Below are 21397 nucleotides of genomic sequence, written 5' to 3'. Positions count from 1 at the left end.
TGTTAGGAATGAATGGGGCTAGGCTAACACATTCATGACGCGCTGTACAAAGATTAAATGTGCACGCATTGAAAAAAGATAGGCATGTATTCATTCGTCTAAGTAGAGGACGTCTAAGGCTATGTTTACATTGATGCGTTTATCCTTTAAAACGCGTAACTTTTGCTACGTTTATGCCTTTCATCTACACTACATCACCGTTTTTGACCCTCATAAACGGATTCGTTCGCAAACGCTGAAGACCCTGTTTTAGTTTGAGAACTCAGACGTTGCGCTGAGTGTAAATGAACGTAGACGGAGTCTTATGTAAACGAACAGCTGATGTTAACGTGACAGCGCATCATTTTCAAAGTAAAAATTATTTTATTCATGTAAATGGAGGTTTGCAAGTTGCAACGGAGGTTTTGGCAAAAATATCTACCAACCAGCTATTATAAACGCTATATCGGATTATTTTAACATGTATCCTTATAGATAATGTCTGTTTTATATTTATGTTTGAGTATTGTTGAGTTTGAATATTGTTGTAATTTTGTTTATGTTTTGTTTAAATTTAGTTAGCTAATTACGAAAGATAGACTGTAATTTTAAACGCCAAAGGGCGTTGTAAAGACCAATATGAAGGGAGAATTGTAATGGGTCAGACATTATTTTCGAGTTTAATTTAAGTTTTGCTTGCTACTTTAAAATGAATTTCGTTTCATATAATTTGTCTCTTAATTTTAATCGATGTTTTGTTGATACGTTTTGTGAATATAAATTAATAAAAACAATAAACTCAACGTCATTAATATTTAATGCTTGTTTAGCCGCTTGGCTTTTAGATATATCTGTGTTGCTAGCGGAGGACGTGCACGGACCTCGCACACTTTTAAAAATTAATGCAATAAGCATTTCTGTAGGGCCTATACTTATAGCTAAACTTCACCTCTTTCTATGTTTGATTGAAGTTTGCATTTGCTGAAATTTATTTTTGCTTCAAGTTCATTTAAGACTGTTCACTTGAATGCTTTCTTTTTAAATCATAAAGACCTTTCTGTTTAGTTATAAAATCAAAATTAACCTATTAATATGTTATAGGGGGGAGCTAGAACAGTATAAGACTTTCCCAAACACATTTTTATAGGTTCAAAAATAGTGTCTGTTGTAGTTGCCAGCAAAGGACCCATGTATGACTTTTTGTCAATATCGCACACCCCTAAATGCGCAAATGTAAGCTATAATTAGAGTAATAAGTTATTTTACACTTTTATGCGCATGCCCAGTTACGTGATTGGTCATGTTTCATGCGTTTATGGTGGTGTATAGTGTGGATGAAGATTCTTTTTAAAATGCTAGTATAAACAAGGATCGTTTTCATTTTAAAATGCCGTTTTAAAACGCAAATGCTCTAATGTAAACAGGGCATAAGAACTATAGTAAAATATTGAAAAACAGTGTTTCCTTTGATATTAAACATAACAATGTTATATTTTCCCAGACTGTTCTTTAAATTATGTAGAATGTTTTTATGTAGAAAACAGTAAATCCCAAAAAACTGACTTTAGCTGGGTTTTCATGCAGGGTCACATGTCTAAAAATGACAGGGACATGAAGACTTGCGTCACACGAGGCATCTTCCACTAACATGCTTTGCATAGTCGGAGAAATGTGTGAATATCAAATAGAAAACGAAACAAGGGAGGTAGATCTTCTTCAGCTCTTTACGAGCATTGCAATTTCTGTCAGCCTGCTCATCATGAACCACCACATAAAATGGGCAGAGAAAAGACCAATTGCAACTTACAGTGACAGCAACATTGAACGATGGCCTTCATCTGACATCTCACAACGAAAAATGACATTTAGTGAGCGCAGAAAAACTCTTGTCTTTTTACTGTAATGGACTATGGAATGCAAAGCGTCCATTTTTATAACGTTTCATTGTGGGAAATATACATCACATCATGTGAAATGTAACCTGGGGATATTCTGTCAAATGAGTGGCATGTTGGAAAGGATTTTGTGCTGCTTTTACTGAGACAGCAAAGAGCATTCAGGCATTCGTATGAGTGCAATCAATTCTTAGACCGCATTAAAACAGAGACTCGAGGCACAAATCCAAAGCCTGTTCTGTGTATTCAGGAAATATATTACTCAAAAGAGAAGCTATTTTTGAGAGGCTATCAATAGTACAAATATTAAAACTGCATTACATTTAAGATGTAATTTGGAAGAGCACTTCAGTTTTAAGTGCCTATAATGTTGCCTAATTTAATGCAGGAGTCTAGAATACACCAGTGCAAAATTGTCTGCAATTCCAAACCATTACCTTCTCCTGCATTGAAAGCACATTTTCACTGTTTTGACAGATGTCACTAAAGTGACAGAGTGCTTGCGATGTATTTTTGGAGTACAACTGCTATTCAATTCAGCACAGAGCTGGCCGGACCAATTTTTCTGAAGAAACCGTTGAGCTACACTGCCCATTCTCAGTGTTAAAACAACTAAAGTTGCTCAATAATCAACTGTGTTTTAATCGCAAAAAAAATACTATTTAATTTCAATAGTGATGGCTGAGAGAGGCCAATGCACTGCAAATAGAAAAAACACAAGCAAATAAAAACAGCTTCTTAAAAACGACAACACATGCTCTGCAAATACTAACAACATAACCAAATACAGAAGCGTCCTGTAAATAGTCAAAACACAATCAAATACAGAAATGTGCTGCAGATGACAAGTGTTTCAAGGGGACTGCAAAAAGTAATGCACCCAGCTGTGATATTTCTTAAGATGTTTTAATGTACCGTCACATAGGTACTGCCAGATTAAAAGGACACCTATGGTCCAATTTACAATTTTACATTTCCTTTGGTGTGTAAGTGTGTATTAGTAAATGTTAATGATATGCAAAAGGTACAAACCCCAAAGTAAACAATGACGCGAGTTATTGTCTCCAATGTAAATTTATAACAAACACACAGATGTAGGCAACAGTTTCCTTAGATTGGTGATGTAGACAAGACCGACATTATCATAATTCCTCCCGCATCGTACTCACAGCCTGTAAGTTATCTCCAGTTAGAGTTGCATTGTGACCGAATCTTTCAAACATGGTAAGGAGCGTCACATTTCCTGCTGATGTCAGAGCTATTCAGGCCAATCAAAACTTACACATTAGCTGACCAATCAGGGATACAGCACTTTTCAAATCAATGAGTTTTGTACCAAATCAGTGCATTTCAGGAAGAGAGAGAAGTCTGGAGCTACAAAAATATATGGAAAATAATGTGTTTTTGAACCATAAACCACACAAACACATTGGATTATACCAAATACACAAAATAACGTTGTTCTTAGCAATGAAATAGGTGCACGTTAAATCACATCACACACAGAGAGGGAGAGCAGGAGCAAGAGACAGAGAGAGAGAGAGAGAGAGAGACAGAGAGACAGAAAGACAGAAAGACAGAGAGAGAGACCTGCAACTGTAAAAAAAATGTACAGTGTTAGTTAAGCAAATGTCATTCATATTCACCCAAATAATTACTTAGTGTCCACATTATGCGTTTATTTTATATCACAAACACCCAACTACTTAAAAATACCTTTGTTAACCATTTGTATTTATCAAATACAAAGTAAAAAGATGGTTAAACAACGAATAAATAAATAAAAACTGTTTTTTGTTCAAGCTAACATGTATTAAATAGAGGACAGCTGTACTAAAGGCAGAGCCCTAAATAAGACCCTCCCCCAGCTGCGCTGTGATTGGTTGACCTGATCCAATGAGTGGTAAAACAAATGAAGTGTCACACTGGGAGATTAGATAAATAAGTGAGTGGGGAGCAGAAGGTGGACTCGGGTTTATTTCAATTTGGCCAGATCACTAGAGCATTGCAGGGTCTCAATCCCTAATGACCAATGGGGGAGGGGAGATTGTATGAACATTCGTTTGTTAAGAGAAGGGGAGAATATACAGACAAATGGTCCAGAGATAAAAAAAGAAGAATGATAAACAATCCTTGGGACCACCACATTTAAAAAAATCTATATTTTGTATATTTGTGTATGTACCATGTCCACAGTTATCATGTTCTCTCTGTCTTCTTGGTGACATAGCTTTGATAATAAAAGTTCAGACTAACAAAGTGATAAGTCTGAGGGAGTAGGAGTCGGGAAAGTCAGTCAGCAATAAGTTAATCACAGTCACAATAAAGAACTGCAGCTGAGGAGACAAATACAGCAAGTTCTATATCAGATAAATAATGAACAAAGTGACTGATTTTTGTGTGAATCAGTTCAATGTTTTAGTGTCCCTCCATTATCAAAAGGACTGTTTATTGATTTTTAGATTAATGATTGTTTTAGTGGTTTTGAAGTGTACACAATAAATGATATTAGACAAAACATTACAAGGAAGGCTTACCATACAACACTTTATTTTATACAATGTATAGGTTCCATTTACTATACATAAATGAACAATAAACATTTGCTAATCTAAGTAAGAAAAAACAACAAACAAAATATTAGTTCTATGAACTAATATTAACCAAGACTGATTGTTATTGTAAATGTGTGACTGTCAGCTCATGTCAACTAATCCAGTAATCAATTAACCCTAATGAATAAGACCTAATTGTGAAGGGTTAGGCTACCTATTTGATTTCAGGTCTCTATTCATCAAGAGGTCCTCGACTGAAGGTTGAAGAGCCCTGATTTGCACAATACATAAGACTTACCAACTGGAGAAAAGTGAGATAGCATTTCCACCGCAAGTATTTCTGCATTTGGGGTCCTAATGCAGCCAGAGCGTAGTACATATACATCGCCACATGATCAAATGTGTTAATGTGGCCAATAAAGAATGCTGGGGGTGAGAATAGGCAGGTTACACAATAGCGTATACAGTCTTAATGCAAACAAATTTAAAATATCAAATTGTATCCATGATAGGCTGTGCAATTCAATTGCCTTACATCAAGACTATCCATTTATAAAGCAAGACACCACGTAGTGGTGTGAGAATGCAACTGCAACAATATTAATCCTTAAATACAGTGATACAAACATAAATCTCTCTGAATAATTGCATAATGTATTTTGTTAGTTTTAAAACACCCAAATACCAAAACTTACTCTGCTTTATTCATAAACAGTTTGGTCCAGAATGAAAATAATTATATTTTATAAATGTTTGTATTACATATCATATATTCAGCATAACTGTGATCATTCAGAGTGATACATTAAACAGACGATACAAAATACATTTCAGTATTTCTTAGTATTTGGTGTGTTGCCCTTTTGCTATTATAAGCTATGGCACCTAAGCTGATGTTTGTATAAAAGCTGATGATCCTGAAGAGCAAGGGTTAAGAATTATCAATAAAGTACCTCATTTGTCTTAACGAAAGCAGTCAAATTAACATGAGTAAAAAATTAACATGGTCAGAGTCAAGTAGCCTACTTTACAGTTTGATTGGTGATCTAAAAACAGTACTGAATATGTCTTCATCATCATAATGTTTCTTTTTTTCATAATATTTCTTGGGACTAAACCAGATGATGAAAAGGTAACATAGGAAGATAAAACTGACAAGTATAGGAGAATAAACCAATAACCATCAAGCTGTCGTCTTATCTGTGAATACATGAAGTCTTTCATTAGTCTCTTAAACTCTTAGGGGTGGTTTCCCGGACAGAGATTATCTCAAACCAGGACTAGGCCTTAGTTTAATTAGGGAATATAACTAGTTTTAACAAACATGCCTTTACTAAAAACATTACTTGTGTACATTTTGAGGCAAAACAAAGGGCACTGATGTATTTTAAGATATGTCAGTGCAAGTTGTTTTCAGTTTGGACAGCTCTTACATTTATTTTAGTCTAGGACTAGTCTAATCCCTGTCCGGGAAACCGCCCCTTAGTGTACTTGTTAAAGTAGATAATAAGTCTAAGCATTTTATAAGTACCAATTAGTCAAATATGTGTTGATTTAAATGTGAAAAACGAAACTATTTCCTTAAGTTAAATATACTGTAGCTTGTATAAATATTTCATGAAATATTGAAACAGTACATTGAAAAGATATGAAAGTTTGTGAAATACCTCCGTTCTCTAAAATCCCTTGGACCTTGGTCCAGTACTCTTTACCTTGCTGATGGCGATACGGACACCTGATACACAGCAATGCACATCAACATAGGTCCTCATTCATTTATAGACATAACCTACTTTAAAAACAAATGAACACACACGCACAGACAAACAAACCAACAAAAACAATTTATGAAATACTTGAATTCGCGTAAAATATATAGGAAATTAAACGAATTACCATTGCGCTTGCTATGCTCTTGAAGAGTGTTGAAATAGCGCCATCTATCGGGGAACAGTGCTACAACTCGTTACGGGGCGTAACTGTGTAATAATGAAACAATGCCAATTATGAGAGCTATTTATGTTTCGAAAGAGAGAGAGAAAGAGAGAGGGAGAGAGAGAGGGACAGAGCGAGAGAGATAGATGTTTTAGTTTTTTAACATATTTTATTCATTTTTATATATTTTATTTTATATTTTGTCTCGCATTTTAATTTCCAACCTATTGTTTGTTATTGTGTTATTTTCTTGTTTAATGTAATGTTTTGGCAATATTGTAAGTGCAAACAAACATGCCAATGAAGTACCTTTAAACTAAAATTGACAAATTCTGTATTTTTATTTTTTTTAACATTTCTTCAAACCTTTATTTTAACATGTATTTGTTTATAATAAATATGCATACTGTTTCTTTCCAAAAAACCCTTTTACCGTGCCAATAAAGCTATTTGAATGTGAATCTGAGCGCAATGGGCCATAATGGGTCACTGATAACTTAAGCAGTTTACACCTCCTTTCTCTAAAGCAGATTACCCAAATCCCCAACTATTTTCAGCAGATGTGTAACAGTTTTGTAATAGTGTTTATATTTTGTCACTATAAATGTGTAGAAGGAAATGTATTCAGCTTTTGTATCACAAAATGACCACGAGGTCCAAACAAGAACATTCCACATGGTGATGGAATCTTATTTTAAAAAGGACATTACTCAGTAGATGTTGTATGTCATATGCTGATGTGAATTTATTTTGGAACTGGGTTGTGAACAATTGTGACACTCCCTTAGTTAATATTTCAGACATTAACAAATAAGCTGTTGTAAAATGACAATATTAATAAAGCTCTTTGTTTCAACAGACACAAAGAGTTTAGATATCCAAACATGAGGGAATACTGATATGTACTGTATAGTGTATAGCTGACCCCTCTGCTCAGCATCTGTATGCAGACCCCTGATCCAGGTTTAAAGTGCACACTTCATTAAAAGCATTGAGGAAAAACACTTGATATACTTGATTTCAAAACCCACAACCATCAGAATTCCCACATTTAAGTTAAATCCAAAGATTCAAGATCAGCTCTGTTATAAAAAAAAACATATTTTCATATTTAAAAAAATAACTATAGAAATGATTTAATAAATCCACAAAAACCCCCTATCAGCATATTCACATAGTCAGAAATTCTGTACTATTGTATAGGCCCTAACGCTGTGTGTTATACAAGCTATGTTTTTTATGAGAATGCTCTGTTGGTTCCTTTGGTTTACTTATTCTTTCATGAGTGTTATTGTGTGGATGATGATGATGATGATGATGCTCATGCTGGTGAGGATGAAGATTAGATGTTGGTTGTTCAACAGCAGGCTCTGTAAGTTCAACATGCCGACTATTGTCTCCTGTGGACGTAGTGCTATGGTTGTTTTCTGCTGACATAGTTGAATTAGCACTCAACTAAAACAGAATACAGAGTAATGAACATTTGTAAATATTTGGTTAATATGACAGAAAATCAGAGACTGTTATATACAGTAACCCCAAATAGCATTTGTATATTGAGGCCACCTTAAAGTGTATGAATTACATAAAATTAGATGCAAAATATTAAAAAGTGGCATCAGAAAAAAATAATTAATTGGTTTCTTATCAAATAAATCATGCACCTTTTCTACCAAGTTTTATTTCAGCATGCCCAACATTTTTATTAAACATTTAACAGTACAGCTGTTGTTGTTTAGGAAAAATAATAATTTTCTTATTCAAATCAGTGCTGTACAAACACTCAAGTTTTATAGTCACTAAATATTTCCGCATATAATGCACTCACTGAACAGTTGCATATGTCTTTGTGATATGTGGCTCTGATGGCAGCTTCTACATAAGGGTAGTGAAGAAAGCTGTATGGCAGTACAATATGGAAGGTCAAAAATCCACATCTGTAGAGAAGAGAAATACAAAGCAAGGTCCATAAATAGTAGACCTTATTTTTCTTCATAACAATTTAAATAAAAATTTAAATGAGTCATGTTACCCCAACTAGTCAAACTGGTCATATAGTGTGTATACAGAGGTTATATGTGTCTTTTGTTCATACCTATCATACACCAAAAAATCATCTTTGTCTCCCTCTAAGATCTCCCAGACATCTTTTTGCAGTGGGCCCTGCTGATATACAGGGATACCCTTGGCCACCCTTCTCTTAAGTTCCCAGTACATGGCTCTGGACATTGCGTCCTGCTCATTGACAATCAGAAACGCAATGTCAGTCAGATTGCCACGGGCCAACTTGTCACGCAGTTGTCCAACCCTTAAAAAAAAGGAAAACAAGTATGTTGAGTTGATCAACTTCAAATATAGATTGTAGCTGTAAAAATTTTGCACAGAAAATGAAATACTTGGCCACTTCTACAACAAGCACTGTAAAATTTTTTGTAATTTTAATGGAAAAATAAAATGTAAAAATGCAACGGTAATGCATTAATTGGTTAGTTTACTCTTAATATATATATATATATATATATATATATATATATATATATATATATATATATATATATATATATATATATTTATACAGTTAAAAACTGTAATATATTTAACAATACAATTTTACAGTAAAATAAAGTTAAATGTATGTTTTTTAAAGTAATTGGTGTGAATTACGATTTTTTTTATAGTGAAAATCTCTATAATATTCAACGGGATTAAAAATGTGCTTTAACTGTAATTATTTTTTTAATTATGTTTTTAAAATAAGTTAAAAATAAGTCACTATAAAAAATGGTGAAAAAAGTAAAAGGACAATTCCCACAATTCTCAAAACTTTGCCATATAAAAATGCAGTAACAAATCGGGAAATATACAAAACTTTGCTGCAATAAAAAAGAAAATGCCACCATATTTTATTACAGTTTTTAACTGCAAAGTTGTTGACGTGTTTTGTATTTTTTACTGAGGATTTCTGCCAACCACAGCTGCCAGTTTTTTTTACGTCAAAAACTATGAATTTCTTTACAAAAATACAGTAGACACAGACAGATCTAGCTCTGACCTGGCGGCCTGCGTGAGACAGAAGTGTCAGGTTGCTTTAAGAAGAACCACAACGACTACATTTCCCAGAAGCAGTTTCATCGGAGCTTGGTTACTGATCTCCCAATGAGGGGCAGGTTTACAGATCCTGGAGCTTGTGTTTTCTTTCTCCACGAAAAGTGGTGAAGCATCCAGCAGACATAAAGAAGCAGACAACCACAGAGGCCAGAGAGCCTGCATTTTGCTTGCTTAACTTCACCCACTTCAAAACTAAAAAATAAAAAAATAAGCTCATCATTGCGTAACCTACAAATGTATATGTCCCAGAATCAATTATTTTGATGTCAGCATGTTAATTTATTTAAATATTTAATATATAATAAATGAAAGAGAAAAAGAAAAAAACGCACACAAACCTTAACTGATGTTCCTTGGCTTCCCCTGGATAAAATAAAGAAATAAGGGGAAGTTATTTGGTCCACACTTTTTAAGGTCTCGTTTTGGAGAAGTCCCCTCCCCCTCAACAAACAAAACAACCCAGTAAGAGATTGTGCTTGCACATACTAGAAAGTTGTCAGAGAGTTCTTTCGCGTATGTGAGTGATTCAAAGATAAGTATGACACACTACAGAAAAATTAAGTAGCATCTTCAGTGTAGGACAATATTATGGCATGGGCGAAGAATATTAAACATTTATTGATTAAAACACATGAAATCAGATGATAGCAATAGTTAAGGCAATATGCAGTTATATATAACACACAGTTTTATCCATATAATCAAAATATTTATAAAGGAGATTTTGCTTGTTCTGAATTCTCTAAAAAATATTTTACCAGATGAACAGCTCATAAACAAATGTTTTGGCATCCTAAAAATAAAATTTTAGTTGACATTTGGGGAAGATTTAAGTGAAGGCAAAACTATAGCTGGTTTATGAGTAACAAACTTTTATTTGGATTGTTTTTCTCTCCAAGTGCTACTGTTTGCTTGAGCTAAACATTTGTTGATCGCATCATGTGGAAATCAAGTATGTCTTCATAACTTGCTTTTCTGTTCAGATTAAAGGGAGTCAGATTAAATTCTGTCATCATTTTCTCACTCGCATGTTCTTACAAACCTATATAAATTTGTTTTGATGAACACAAAGGAAGATATTTTGAGAAATGTTCGTAACCAAAAACCGATAGGAAAAATAATACTATGGAAGTGAATGGGGCTTAGTAAGGTTTGGTTTCAAACATTCCTCAAAATATCTTCCTTCAGAAATGTATACAGTTTTATAACAACATGAGAGTGAGTAAATGACAGAATTTTCATTTTTAGGTAAACTATTCCTTTAAGATGTTCAAATAAATTTAGATTTTATTCTGTACAGTTCTCATACTGAAAAAAAAATGGCAAGTATATTTTTGATGTCAATAAAAAACCTGCCTATACAAATTTCCTAACAACCCATGTTAATAAGGGGTCCAAAAAAGTTCAAGCTAATTTACAAAATTTGATCTTGCACAATAACACGGACAGGGCAATTGATTTTTTTGTTGTTTGCAAACAACATTGGTTCACTGGTGAAATGATTGGGCCAAAGTACAGAAACTGATCCATGGAGCAACAACCTTTAGTACAGTAAAAAAAAAAAAAAAATCAAACCACACAAGGGATTGTTGACAATGCTTCCAAAGTATTTTTATTCCTTTTTAAATTCATAGAAACTATATTTTAATTATAGTTGCTCCTCCAAAAACCTAATTGATACGTTTTTTTTTTTGTACAAACTTAGTAATGAAGATTACGATTTAGATCTTTAGAGGGAGCACCACCTTAACAATTTTTAAGAAACAGTTGCGAAAGCAAACATTTTTCTGGAAATAATAATCTGATAAATGAAAAAAAAAAAAAAACTGTTCAGACAGGTGTGAAAATTCTAGTTTAAGAAAAAGATGTAGCCAGAAGTTCTGGTTTCCTAAAAGAGTTTAACTATTCAGAAATATACCCTCAGTGCCAGCTGCATTTGTCATGTGGCTCTATAAATAAGATGTGAAACTGTTAAAAGTCTTACACAAAATACCAGATACAGAATTACCCTTTAAATAGTGACTTCAAAGTAGTCATGCCAATTTTAACATTACCATTTGCCAACAACACCCTCTAATATAGGCATGGCCATGTTTCTTTAATATCTCTTAGCCAGTTGCAAAAGTCTTATATTTGGAATGATAACTTTGTTTCCACACCATGTATTGACTAAAAGGATTTTGACGGCAGCTAAAATATTACATATATAATATCAAGAATTTTCTAGCAAGACCGAAATAGTCCTTTTCTTGAAAACATGAAACAGTAACTCAGAAAATAGTGAACCAACTTCAAACTGTGCAGAATTTATACAAACGGTTTTAAAATGTAATAACCCAAAATAAATTAATCCGGTTTACAGTAATGTCCTCTGTGATTTTGACTATACAGCATGGCCTTTGGCGTATTTAACAGTCAGTTCAAGCATCAGTGCAAATTCTTACACAGAAAGTGTCTTATGTCATAATTCCAATGAGTCCTTCATCACTCGTTGTGTTGCCTTCTGGACTGTCACAAGCGGTTATGATGCCTAGGCCAAGCTCTGCTAGTTCATCCTGCATGCTTGTGGTCACCATCATTTTGGGCTCCAGGCGATTACACAGCGTCCTGTATGAAGGCAGGGGATAGCCCAGTTCCCTTAGGTATTCATAACCTTTAACTCCCACTGCGCAGCGAATTTTTCGGGCTGTCAGTAAAGTATCATGTGACCACACCGCCCTTCGAGAACGCTTGGCTAATGTTAGGGCGCGTATCTGATCCTCATACAGAAACACCTGCAGTCCTTTTTCAATTTTGCTCAGCTTGTAAAGACGCTTTTTCATCTCCTCTGCCTGTATGAAAAACAAACAAAAAATAAAACACACTGGAACAAATCCTACGTATCTATGAATGGACAAAGAACATGATTCATAGTTAAAGATAAAATCACCTCTCTCTGTAGTCGGACTGTGTGTTGCTGTTGCTGTTCCAGTTTGGTTTTGTAATGCTGACAGAGAGAGCAGGGTCTCTCCTCCTCTGACCTCTGAGCTCCATCCTCCTCTGAATCCACAAGGGGCTGTCGGCGGGCATAACCATGGTCTCCCATGTTCAAGTCCTTCTCCACTAAATAAATAAAATGATATATTAAGGTGCCAACAAAGTGACTATAAAATTAACAGTTCATGCAAAATGTTAATTCAGTCATTTTTTATTCACCCTCAATTTGTAAGAAATCATTCATTTGGTGTTGATATGGAAAATCAGGAGTGTGAGCAAATAATGAAATAATTTCAATTTAAGGGTGGACTGTTTTTTTTAAGTCATAATATCATTGACATTACATTTATTTCACTAAAAAGAAACCTTCCAAACACAAATATATGGCTGCACAATATTAAAGATAAATGCAATATGCTATAATTAATGCACTATATATATATATATATATATATATATATATAAAATGCAAATATGATAATGCAGTAAAAATAATTTTGTAGTCATACCAAATTCGTGTGCTTAGAATGTGTTCAGTAAAATGTTCTTTACCTGGCTCGTTTTTAACAGGTAACACCATTTGAGGGGTAACGGGAGAGGGAGGGTCGGGCACATTGAAAAGCGTTGGTATCGCATTGGGTTTGAGTTTCCTTCCCCCTGCTGGTGATCTAGCGATCTCTTCAAACTGGCTTTCTTCAAAGTGATCCTGCAAACCATTGAATAAACACTACTGTTAGATCAAGAGGATACCAGGAAGACTTAACATTTTTTTCGGATCCTGGTTTAATAGTGTTTAGGATACTTGTGATTACTTGCCTGGCACAGTCTCGAGCAGGGGGTCGGTACAAAATCACGCCGACAGTTTACAAGCCACTTTCTCATGCGTATCGGGTCTTTCGGAAAACGAAAGAGCTGCTTTCCTATAGATGTCGAGTTTGAGCAGTTTGGAGCGGAGCAGCCACCCATTTTTATTCACAGTAGCCAAATATGTAACTTATCATCTGGGCAAAACAACACTGACACGTAGAGGTCTGCTAGCAGAGGACTTAGCAGGTGTACTAATAAAAAAACTTTCCACTTCAGAAAAAGAGATTGTAGTTGTTTCAACGGACGTAAACAATGGGTCTACATGCGATCTATTTAATGCACCGAGTGTAGCGATACGACAAATAAAGACAAATATGTTTAACTAGTAAGTGAAATGCTGAGTTAGTTTGAGCCAAAATGGCGCCGGTTACTTCGATGGGCGAAATTGATGACGTGAAACCTGTGCGCTGACTTTACATATGCCTGCATACAATTCGTTCATTTTTACACTTTTTAAAAATTATTGTAAAAAGTTCTGCATTTAGAGCATACTTATGTTGTTCACAGTAGTAAGATCGTGACTTTGACGATAATAGTAGTATTTTATTCAGTTTTATATTTGAGATAAAAAACAATCGGCCAAAATGGGGTCCACCTTTGACCGTGACGTAAACTTTATCCGGAAAGAAAATAGATACACATGGTGCATGAAAGGACAATTTCGCAAACGTGATTTATAAAGAATTGAATATTAGTAAATTGAGAGAAGAGATCAAAGCAAACAGTTGTGTAATGAAACCGCAAACAATGTGCTTATACAATATAGTGTTTGATCGTTGATAAATTGCCGAAATTATCGTTTCGGCACATATACATCAGACGTCTATTTATACAAACAGAACATAATTGACAAAACCAGTGTTTTTTTTTTATTTTTTAAATGACGTCTTCAATGATAATCCCAGTAGTAGATGTGCAGGGTAACAATTTCACGGAGTTGTGGGCAGCAATGGTGTTGGCCATGAAAACATCATCATTCATTGCTATTGATACGGTAAGATCGGTCACAGCTTTGTTTATGAAAAAATAAATACTCTGTAATACACCAATACATTTATCATGTATGCATGCTGGTCTCTTTCAGGAGCTAAGTGGTCTTGGATCAAGGAAAGCTCTTCTAGCAGAGTAAGAAATTATTGTGACTTAGATTTTTCTACAATGTTATCTGACACCTTTCTCATCTGTGTTTTCATCTTCCCTTTAAAGATCCATTGAAGACAGATACAAAGCCATATGCCATGCAGCTCGCACCCGATCTGTACTTTCTTTGGGGATTGCATGTTATAAAGAACTTGACAATAAAGTAATTGTGCATTTAGCATATACTTTACCTCTTAGCAGACTTGTCATTACATTTATTCATTCATATGTTCTGTTTCTAGGCAGACAGCACATACCTGGTCCAGGTGTACAATCTAACCTTGCTTTGCACAGAGGAGTACATCATTGAACCTCAGTCAGTGCAGTTTCTTGTGCAACATGGATTTGACTTCAACAAACAATATGCTCAAGGCATTCCCTATCATAAGGGTAATGATAAAGTGAGTATATTTGAACATATTAATGTAAATTAATCATAACCTTTAATTAATCAACCTTTCCATGCTTGTTTCCTTTACAGGGAGGTGATGCCCATGGGGTAAACATGCGATCATTCTTTGTAGAGCTTCTTAGGGCAAACAAGCCTTTGGTGGTCCACAATGGGTTAATAGACATGGTCTTCTTGTACCAGTGCTTCTATGCCCATTTACCTGACCGACTTGGCACCTTCACAGCAGATCTCTCCCAAATGTTTCCCTCTGGCATCTACGACACAAAGTATGCAACGGAGTATGAGCTGCGGTTTACAGCTTCATACCTGGAATACGCTTATAAGAAGTGGTAAGTCTCTATATGCATGTGTTATACAGAAGTGAAGTTATAGGTAATGCGTATATGGGTGATTCTCACGAAATTCAGATTTAGACGGTGTCCAGCATCAGAATTTAAAAAAAAACCTTGAAGCCAATTTTTTTGCACATATAAGATTAAGGTCTGAACTTGCTGTAACCATTATTTTTAAAGGATTTAAAAATAATTCCTATAGAATTATTTAAATTTTTAAGATTATCATTACCAAAAATGATAATTACCGCAACATGATATTACATTAAATATATGCATTTACAAACGCATGTTTCAGTAACTAAAAGGATGACTAGATACTATGACAAACAAGATTTCAACTTTTATCTGGAGAGAAAAAACAATAACTGCTTACCTGGTAGCCATCTTGAGTGTCACAGTCAATTATGTCCCTTCCCTTCCAACTATTTTTTTTTAAATGTTAGTTCCCTGAGGGCTTAAACAATGATTGAAAAATTTTGCGGAGGATGAGAAAATTGCTCTTGGACACATTTATATTCCTTATTCTTGTCTCTACATTTACCAATGATTACCACAAACCGCATGTTTCTTTACTGTAAATGTTTACAGTATAACATGCACTGAAGCTTTTTATTTTTTAATTATAAATTTTCCATGTTAAAGAACTCAAATCCAGTCATGGACACTTTGCGGTAATGAAAAATGTCCCCTTAAATGTGGAAAAAACAACAAAATTGGTTTGATTGTCATTTGAAATCATGTGCAAAATAGTACATGAAGAGATATTTGTAACTATATGCTTCTTATTTTGATAGCATTTAATTTTTATCCAAATGTTTCATGACACCTCATAAATCTAATTTCAAAGAAAGAAGAATCACCCATATCTGTTCAGTACCTGAACTGTAAAGTATCCTTGTCTTCCATAGTAAGCTGGAAAATTCCAAAGCCATCGAAGGTGGTAAGAGTGGGACTCACGTGTTCCTGGAGTTTTGTAAATATACGGGGAACATGCAGAGCTACATAGACTACAGGCCTTGTGTGGACAACCAGAGTCACGATGGTGCCCTCAACCTCTGTGTTCAGTTCTCTGTAAGTTCCTTATGTTATTTTTATCTTAAAACTTGCAACAAACCCAAGACAAAACAACCAAATATTTGGCACTATGCAAAACTTTTGTGTTTTTCTGTTCTGATTGTAGTCATATGGATGGTGTCCTAATGGCTCTCAGTGCCCCATGTCCCATGACACAGACCTTATAATCCTGAATGATGAGAAGAATAAACAGGACAAGAGAAAGAAGAGAAAGCGCAAGGATAAAAAGAAGGATTCTCAAGGGCAACCAGACAGACCACCAGATACATGCGAATCCCCAGAGGGCAAGCGGACGCACATGGAAAACATGGAATTGGAGGTAGAGGTGAACCTACAGGACCAGGCAATGCCCAAATGTGAGCCAGAACATAAGGAAGTGCCCAAATGTGAGCCAGAACATCAGAAGACGACGGTTAGTAATGAGGCAGAAGATACTGTGCCTACAAAAACAACCAGCAAAAATGGGACTGATAAATCTCAACCAGAAGCCTCTTCTGTGGCTCCCGAAACAACAAAGGAAAAGAAGGTTGAAGGAGGAACACACAGAGCAGGGTTTGATGCTTTCATGACCGGCTATATTTTTGCTTTTGCCAGAACTCTTACGGCAAAGACAGAAGAAAACACCTCAGCTGCCCTCGTCCCTGAATGTCTCAATAAGCTGTTCCTCAGTGGCAAATCTATTCCTTTACACGTAGCCAAAAGCACCTTCTCCAAATCTTCAAAGGCTCACGTGCACAAAATGGAGTCTATCTGGGGAAAAAGCTTTGCTGTCAAAACCGAACAAAGTGCATAGAAACCTTATTTTCTAGACTTCTTTCTTTGTGCACATTTTTTGACTAATAAAATTTAAGTTTTTACATTTAAGTTTTGTTTCTGTCTAGTTTTAATGATTTTCTTTAAATGCAATTCTAAGGAAATAAGCCTGAGTTAAGAGGCAGTCGAATGAAAAGGTAAGTAGTAGCATCAAGAAACCATAAACTGATAAAAGATAGGCCATAGTAAAAGCCACAAAATTAGAACATTTTAAATTTATTTTAACAAACAGCTATACACACATACATTTCAACAATTAAAGCCATATAAATGGGAAAAATAAGTCCTTTGATTCATCTTTGATAGAAATATACATCTCTGATTCAGTTACAAATCTAAAATCTATGAACGCTCAGAAAACAGGACCAAAAAAAGCTGAAAAACTTGAGTATTTAAGTATAAACTAGCAATAAACAACTCCACATTTACATCTCTATTTATCAAACAATATTAACAAAACAGTTTACAGACACGTAGTAAGACAAAGTAAAACCTTTCTCAGTATAAATATCAAAATAAATCCTCTCTATAAAACTATCATGCCTTGGGTTAAATTTATTGCATAGAAATGTAGTGACAAATAATAGATTAAAAAGTTCAAACCATTAACTTATTTCAAGTGCAATTACGATTTTAAGTAGATACAGACATGGACATTTATAAAGACCTGAGAGGTCATAATAAGAGTGAAAACGATTCGACTTGTTTTGAAATAACTATGGCACAAACCATTAGCGGAGGTTTGAACATCACATGAGCTTTTGCAAGTGTGAGATGTGATACAACGCAACGAAAACTTGGAATGTTTGTAGAGTTAACTTTTCTACGCCCATGCAGTGCAAAAAACACCCACAATTATCTCCTAAAGGTGTGTTATTCAGTAATCGGCCAAAGCTGCTTAAACGTGCAGGTTATATTTTACAGTTGGTGGACAAAAGCATGTTTAAAAAAAGACAACAAAACAAAATTTGTGGTATGTGCAATCGATACCATATTCAATTTTAAAGGGAAGCAAAAGTCACAGACGGTGTCTTGTATTGTGCCCTGTATAAGCCGACATCCCATCTTTCCCACTGTATGTGTTTTTCATAGTGTGATGGGTGTCTACTAATACATGAACTGGATCGGTATTTCAAACCCGTTTCTTGCTCTCATTTCCTTAAAGTCACAAGGAACAATATCTTTAACCATTTATATATCACATCTTGAGAGACGGTCTGTCGCAGTGGAAGCTTTGCAGGCCGTGAGGACGATCGGACAGTGTGGTTCCACAGACATGCTGAGAGTAAGGGAGTTTTTATTTGAGATCAACACGTCTTCCTGGTCTTCAGCCTCCATTTCTTCGCCAAGGCCACCGATGTTTCCGTTCAGCATCTGGGTGAAGATTCTGTCCCTCTCATCCGCAGGGCTGCCTCTGCTGCTGGAGCAGTCCATGGCCTCAGCCTCTCCGCTATCAGTGGGAACCAGAGATGACCAACTCTCTACATCTCCTTCACTTCGTGGCCTGTATGGAGGGATCTCCGTTATCGCATACTTTTTAGCCCAGCCGCTGTCACCGCCGGTCTGTCCTGCCTCGCTTTTGGGTGCGGTGTGTGATGAGAAAATTGCCTCCGAGTAAGGCAGATGAGGGGAGACGGGGAGAGAGCGACATTGCCGACCTGGCAGCTGCCAGGGATCTGACCAGGAGGCGGAGCTGTTGATGCCTGTTGCTCCCGTGTTGGGTTGTGGCTGGTATGAACTCTGACTGCCTTGGGGCGAGTGCAAATCAAACATGAACGAGAAGACAGACTTGCTGGGCATGTCGTAAAATTTGATCTTGCCTCCTTTTAAGTCCTCTCTAGCATTGAAAGGGTTGACTTTTGGTACCTCATATACGAACCCCCTGGGTCCTGGGTCGTAGTAAGGGTCCTGGACGTTTACTTTGCGGACAGACTTTCGAGCAAAAATGTCAGACTGGCTGCGAGAAAGCCAGATGCTGCGACGTGGACGCGGTGACTTGGGTGGAATCTTATCATCCTGAAAACCGTGAGGATTTAGCCTCTTTATACCCTTATCAACTGGACCTAGAAAAAAAGAAGAAATTGAGATCACAGAAGTTTCTATTCATATTTAAAGCTAAACGTGTGTTTTTAAATTATGTTGAGTATTTTTGAAGTGTTTATTGTACATGGGCAATTCCATGCAAGTGTTTTTAACCAAAAGTAAAGTTTTAACACAAAGTTTTTTACCATGCTGATATTTCAGATGTCAATATTTGGTGGCTAAAATACCCATGCAAAGTCTGTGTTAATGTTATCAAAGCATTTTTATTAAATTATTGTTCATAGTTAAAGGAAAACACCACAGTGTTTAATATTTTACTATGTTCTTACTTCAACTTAGACAAAGTAATACAAACCTACTTTTTTTCAATGCGTGCACTTAATCTTTGTATAGCACGTTGTGAATATGTTAGCATTTAGCCTAGCCCCATTCATTCCTTAGGATCCAAATAGGGATGAATTTAGAAGTCATCAAGTACGTCCATGTTTCCCTGTTTAAAGACTGTTACATGGTGGCACAAAATAAAAGGTGTTGATTTTTTAAGCGGATAAAAAATGAGAACTATATTGTATGGCGGAACAGCACTTAGTTTGCAGCACTAATTTTTTATCCGTTTAAAAAAATCACCACGTTTTATTTTGTGCCACCATACTACTACCTGCTACTCATGTAACGGTCTTTAAATAGGGAAAACATGGAAGTGTTTGGTGGCTTCTAAATTCATCCCTGTTTGGATAATAAGGAATGAATGGGGCTAGGCTAAATGCTAACACATTCACGAGGTGCTGTACCAAGATTAAGTGCACGCATTGAATAAAGAAAGGTTTGTATTAATTCGTCTAAGTTGAGGTAAGAACATAGTAAAATATTGAAAAACTGTGGTGTTTTTTCTATAAATGCAAATTTTAAAATGGTCACATCCATAATGGAAAAATGTCACATCTATATCATTTTTCTTTCCCATAAATGTGCATACATTAAATTAAATAAATAATAAATGCTCTTTAAAAGAGCCATACTTTCTTTATTTGTTGGGTGTTATTGCTTTTGGTTTGTGCCTTTCAATTCACAAAATTCCTAAAGTATGTTGTCTCCCCAAATTTTTTTTTGTCACATCCGTAACACATGCATGTTTCCCTTATCTAAAATAGAAAACACGTAAATAGACTGATACTTTTCTGATGTCTATCATCAGGGGTTTAGGAAAATATAGACAGATGGTACAATATATTGGTAATAATGCATTCTCTGATAATTCATATTTCAAGTTTTCACCGCCAAGAAAACTTCAAGAAATGTCACGTCCACAACACATCATTTTTGGACGTACTCTAATTCCAATTTAAAGGACAAGTTCGGTATTTTACACTTAAAGCCCTGTTTTCAGATTGTTTATGGTGAAATAAAATGCTTTTGACTGAAATTTCGACATTTGCGGCTGCCCTGAGAATTTTCGGATGTTTGTGTTTCATCTCACACCTCTACAATGGGTTTAATGGTGCTGTGGAACAATCCTTTCAAAAATGCATTAAACTTTCGTTTACAAAGACTTGAAACTCACCGAATGGTCAGGGGTGTTTACTGATTTGCTCACACAAAAATCGCTGCAAAAGATGCTTTCCAACAGCTGTTTTAGCATTCGTTGTAAACTTGTGGACCTATTTTTCCAAACGACTCACACCGTACATTCTTCCGCTTAGAGCTTGAATAATAGACACTCCAGCCCAGATGGTGGCGCTAATCCGCCATTGCCAATTGCAAGAATAGAAACAAAGTTCCCGGCGCGGAGTAATACCGTACCTCACAGCACAACTAATACAAGTCAATGGAGTTGGCAAAAACTACGATAAAACCTGTTGGAATGCGTATTTTGCAGCGATTTTTGTGTGAGCATATCAGTGAACACCCCTGACCACTCGGTGAGTTTCACGTCTTTGTAAACGAAAGTTTAATGCATTTTAGGAAGGATTGTTCCAGTGCACCATTAAACCCATTGTAAAGGTGGGAGGTGAAACACAAACCCCCCAAAATTTTCGGGACAGCCGCATATGTCGAAATTTCAGTCAAAACCGTTCTATTTCATCATAAACAATCTGAAAACAGGGCTTTAAGTGTAAAATACCGAACTTGTCCTTTAAAGCAACACTAAAGAGTTTTTGCTCTTTGCTTCCCCTACAGGTCAGAAGCGGAATTGTTCATTACCACTGTCGTAAATAATGCAGAATAGCTGGCTCTGATTGATTTGTAGGTCTGCCGTAAAGCAAG

At 35.6% G+C, this 21397-nt stretch overlaps 4 protein-coding genes across 5 annotated transcripts in view; 1 reads left to right on the top strand and 3 right to left on the bottom strand.

Moving 5' to 3' along the window:
* Positions 1-7082: 7082 nt before the first annotated feature.
* Positions 7083-9952, bottom strand: selenop2 (selenoprotein P2). The gene is made up of 5 exons (XM_065276391.2): positions 9811-9952; positions 9417-9664; positions 8460-8672; positions 8193-8301; positions 7083-7819 (listed from the first exon to the last, which is right to left on the bottom strand). The coding sequence occupies exons 2-5, from the start codon at positions 9632-9634 to the stop codon at positions 7571-7573; spliced, it is 789 nt and encodes a 262-aa protein (XP_065132463.1). The 5' UTR covers positions 9635-9664; positions 9811-9952; the 3' UTR covers positions 7083-7570.
* Positions 9953-10023: 71 nt separating this feature from the next.
* LOC135766888 (uncharacterized) lies at positions 10024-13414 on the bottom strand. Its single transcript, XM_065276390.2, has 4 exons — positions 13265-13414; positions 13001-13154; positions 12402-12574; positions 10024-12303 (listed from the first exon to the last, which is right to left on the bottom strand). The coding sequence occupies exons 1-4, from the start codon at positions 13412-13414 to the stop codon at positions 11929-11931; spliced, it is 852 nt and encodes a 283-aa protein (XP_065132462.1). The 3' UTR covers positions 10024-11928.
* A 757-nt stretch (positions 13415-14171) lies between these two features.
* On the top strand, positions 14172-17140 carry toe1 (target of EGR1, exonuclease). The gene is made up of 7 exons (XM_065276389.2): positions 14172-14309; positions 14400-14440; positions 14522-14618; positions 14698-14856; positions 14937-15196; positions 16111-16273; positions 16383-17140. Exons 1-7 carry the CDS (start codon positions 14196-14198, stop codon positions 17067-17069), a joined length of 1521 nt encoding a protein of 506 aa, XP_065132461.1. The 5' UTR covers positions 14172-14195; the 3' UTR covers positions 17070-17140.
* Positions 17141-17287: 147 nt separating this feature from the next.
* The window catches only part of tesk2 (testis associated actin remodelling kinase 2), a 34054-nt gene continuing 29944 nt past the window's right edge, over positions 17288-21397 (bottom strand). For both annotated transcript variants that reach the window (XM_065276388.1, XM_065276387.1), the window contains exon 11: positions 17288-19152. In XM_065276388.1, the coding sequence (XP_065132460.1) occupies positions 18281-19152 (872 nt within the window). In that variant the 3' untranslated portion in view covers positions 17288-18280. The remainder of the gene's footprint in view (positions 19153-21397) is intronic.

The sequence above is a fragment of the Paramisgurnus dabryanus genome, chromosome 6 (genome assembly GCF_030506205.2).
Source record: "Paramisgurnus dabryanus chromosome 6, PD_genome_1.1, whole genome shotgun sequence".
Taxonomy (NCBI): Eukaryota; Metazoa; Chordata; class Actinopteri; order Cypriniformes; family Cobitidae; genus Paramisgurnus; species Paramisgurnus dabryanus.
This window is presented reverse-complemented; position numbering and strand designations above follow the sequence as displayed.

Bases quoted from the DNA above. Each gene is read 5' to 3' on its own strand.
- LOC135766888 (XM_065276390.2), bottom strand. From the start codon at position 13,414: ATGGGTGGCTGCTCCGCTCCAAACTGCTCAAACTCGACATCTATAGGA. The intron at 12,575-13,000 runs GTAAAGAACATT...TTATTTATTTAG, and splicing joins ACCTGTTAAAAACGAGCCAG to TGGAGAAGGACTTGAACATG. The intron at 12,304-12,401 runs GTGATTTTATCT...TTTTTCATACAG, and splicing joins CAGTCCGACTACAGAGAGAG to GCAGAGGAGATGAAAAAGCG.
- toe1 (XM_065276389.2), top strand. From the start codon at position 14,196: ATGACGTCTTCAATGATAATCCCAGTAGTAGATGTGCAGGGTAACAAT. The intron at 14,619-14,697 runs GTAATTGTGCAT...TTCTGTTTCTAG, and splicing joins ATAAAGAACTTGACAATAAA to GCAGACAGCACATACCTGGT. The intron at 14,857-14,936 runs GTGAGTATATTT...TTTCCTTTACAG, and splicing joins ATCATAAGGGTAATGATAAA to GGAGGTGATGCCCATGGGGT.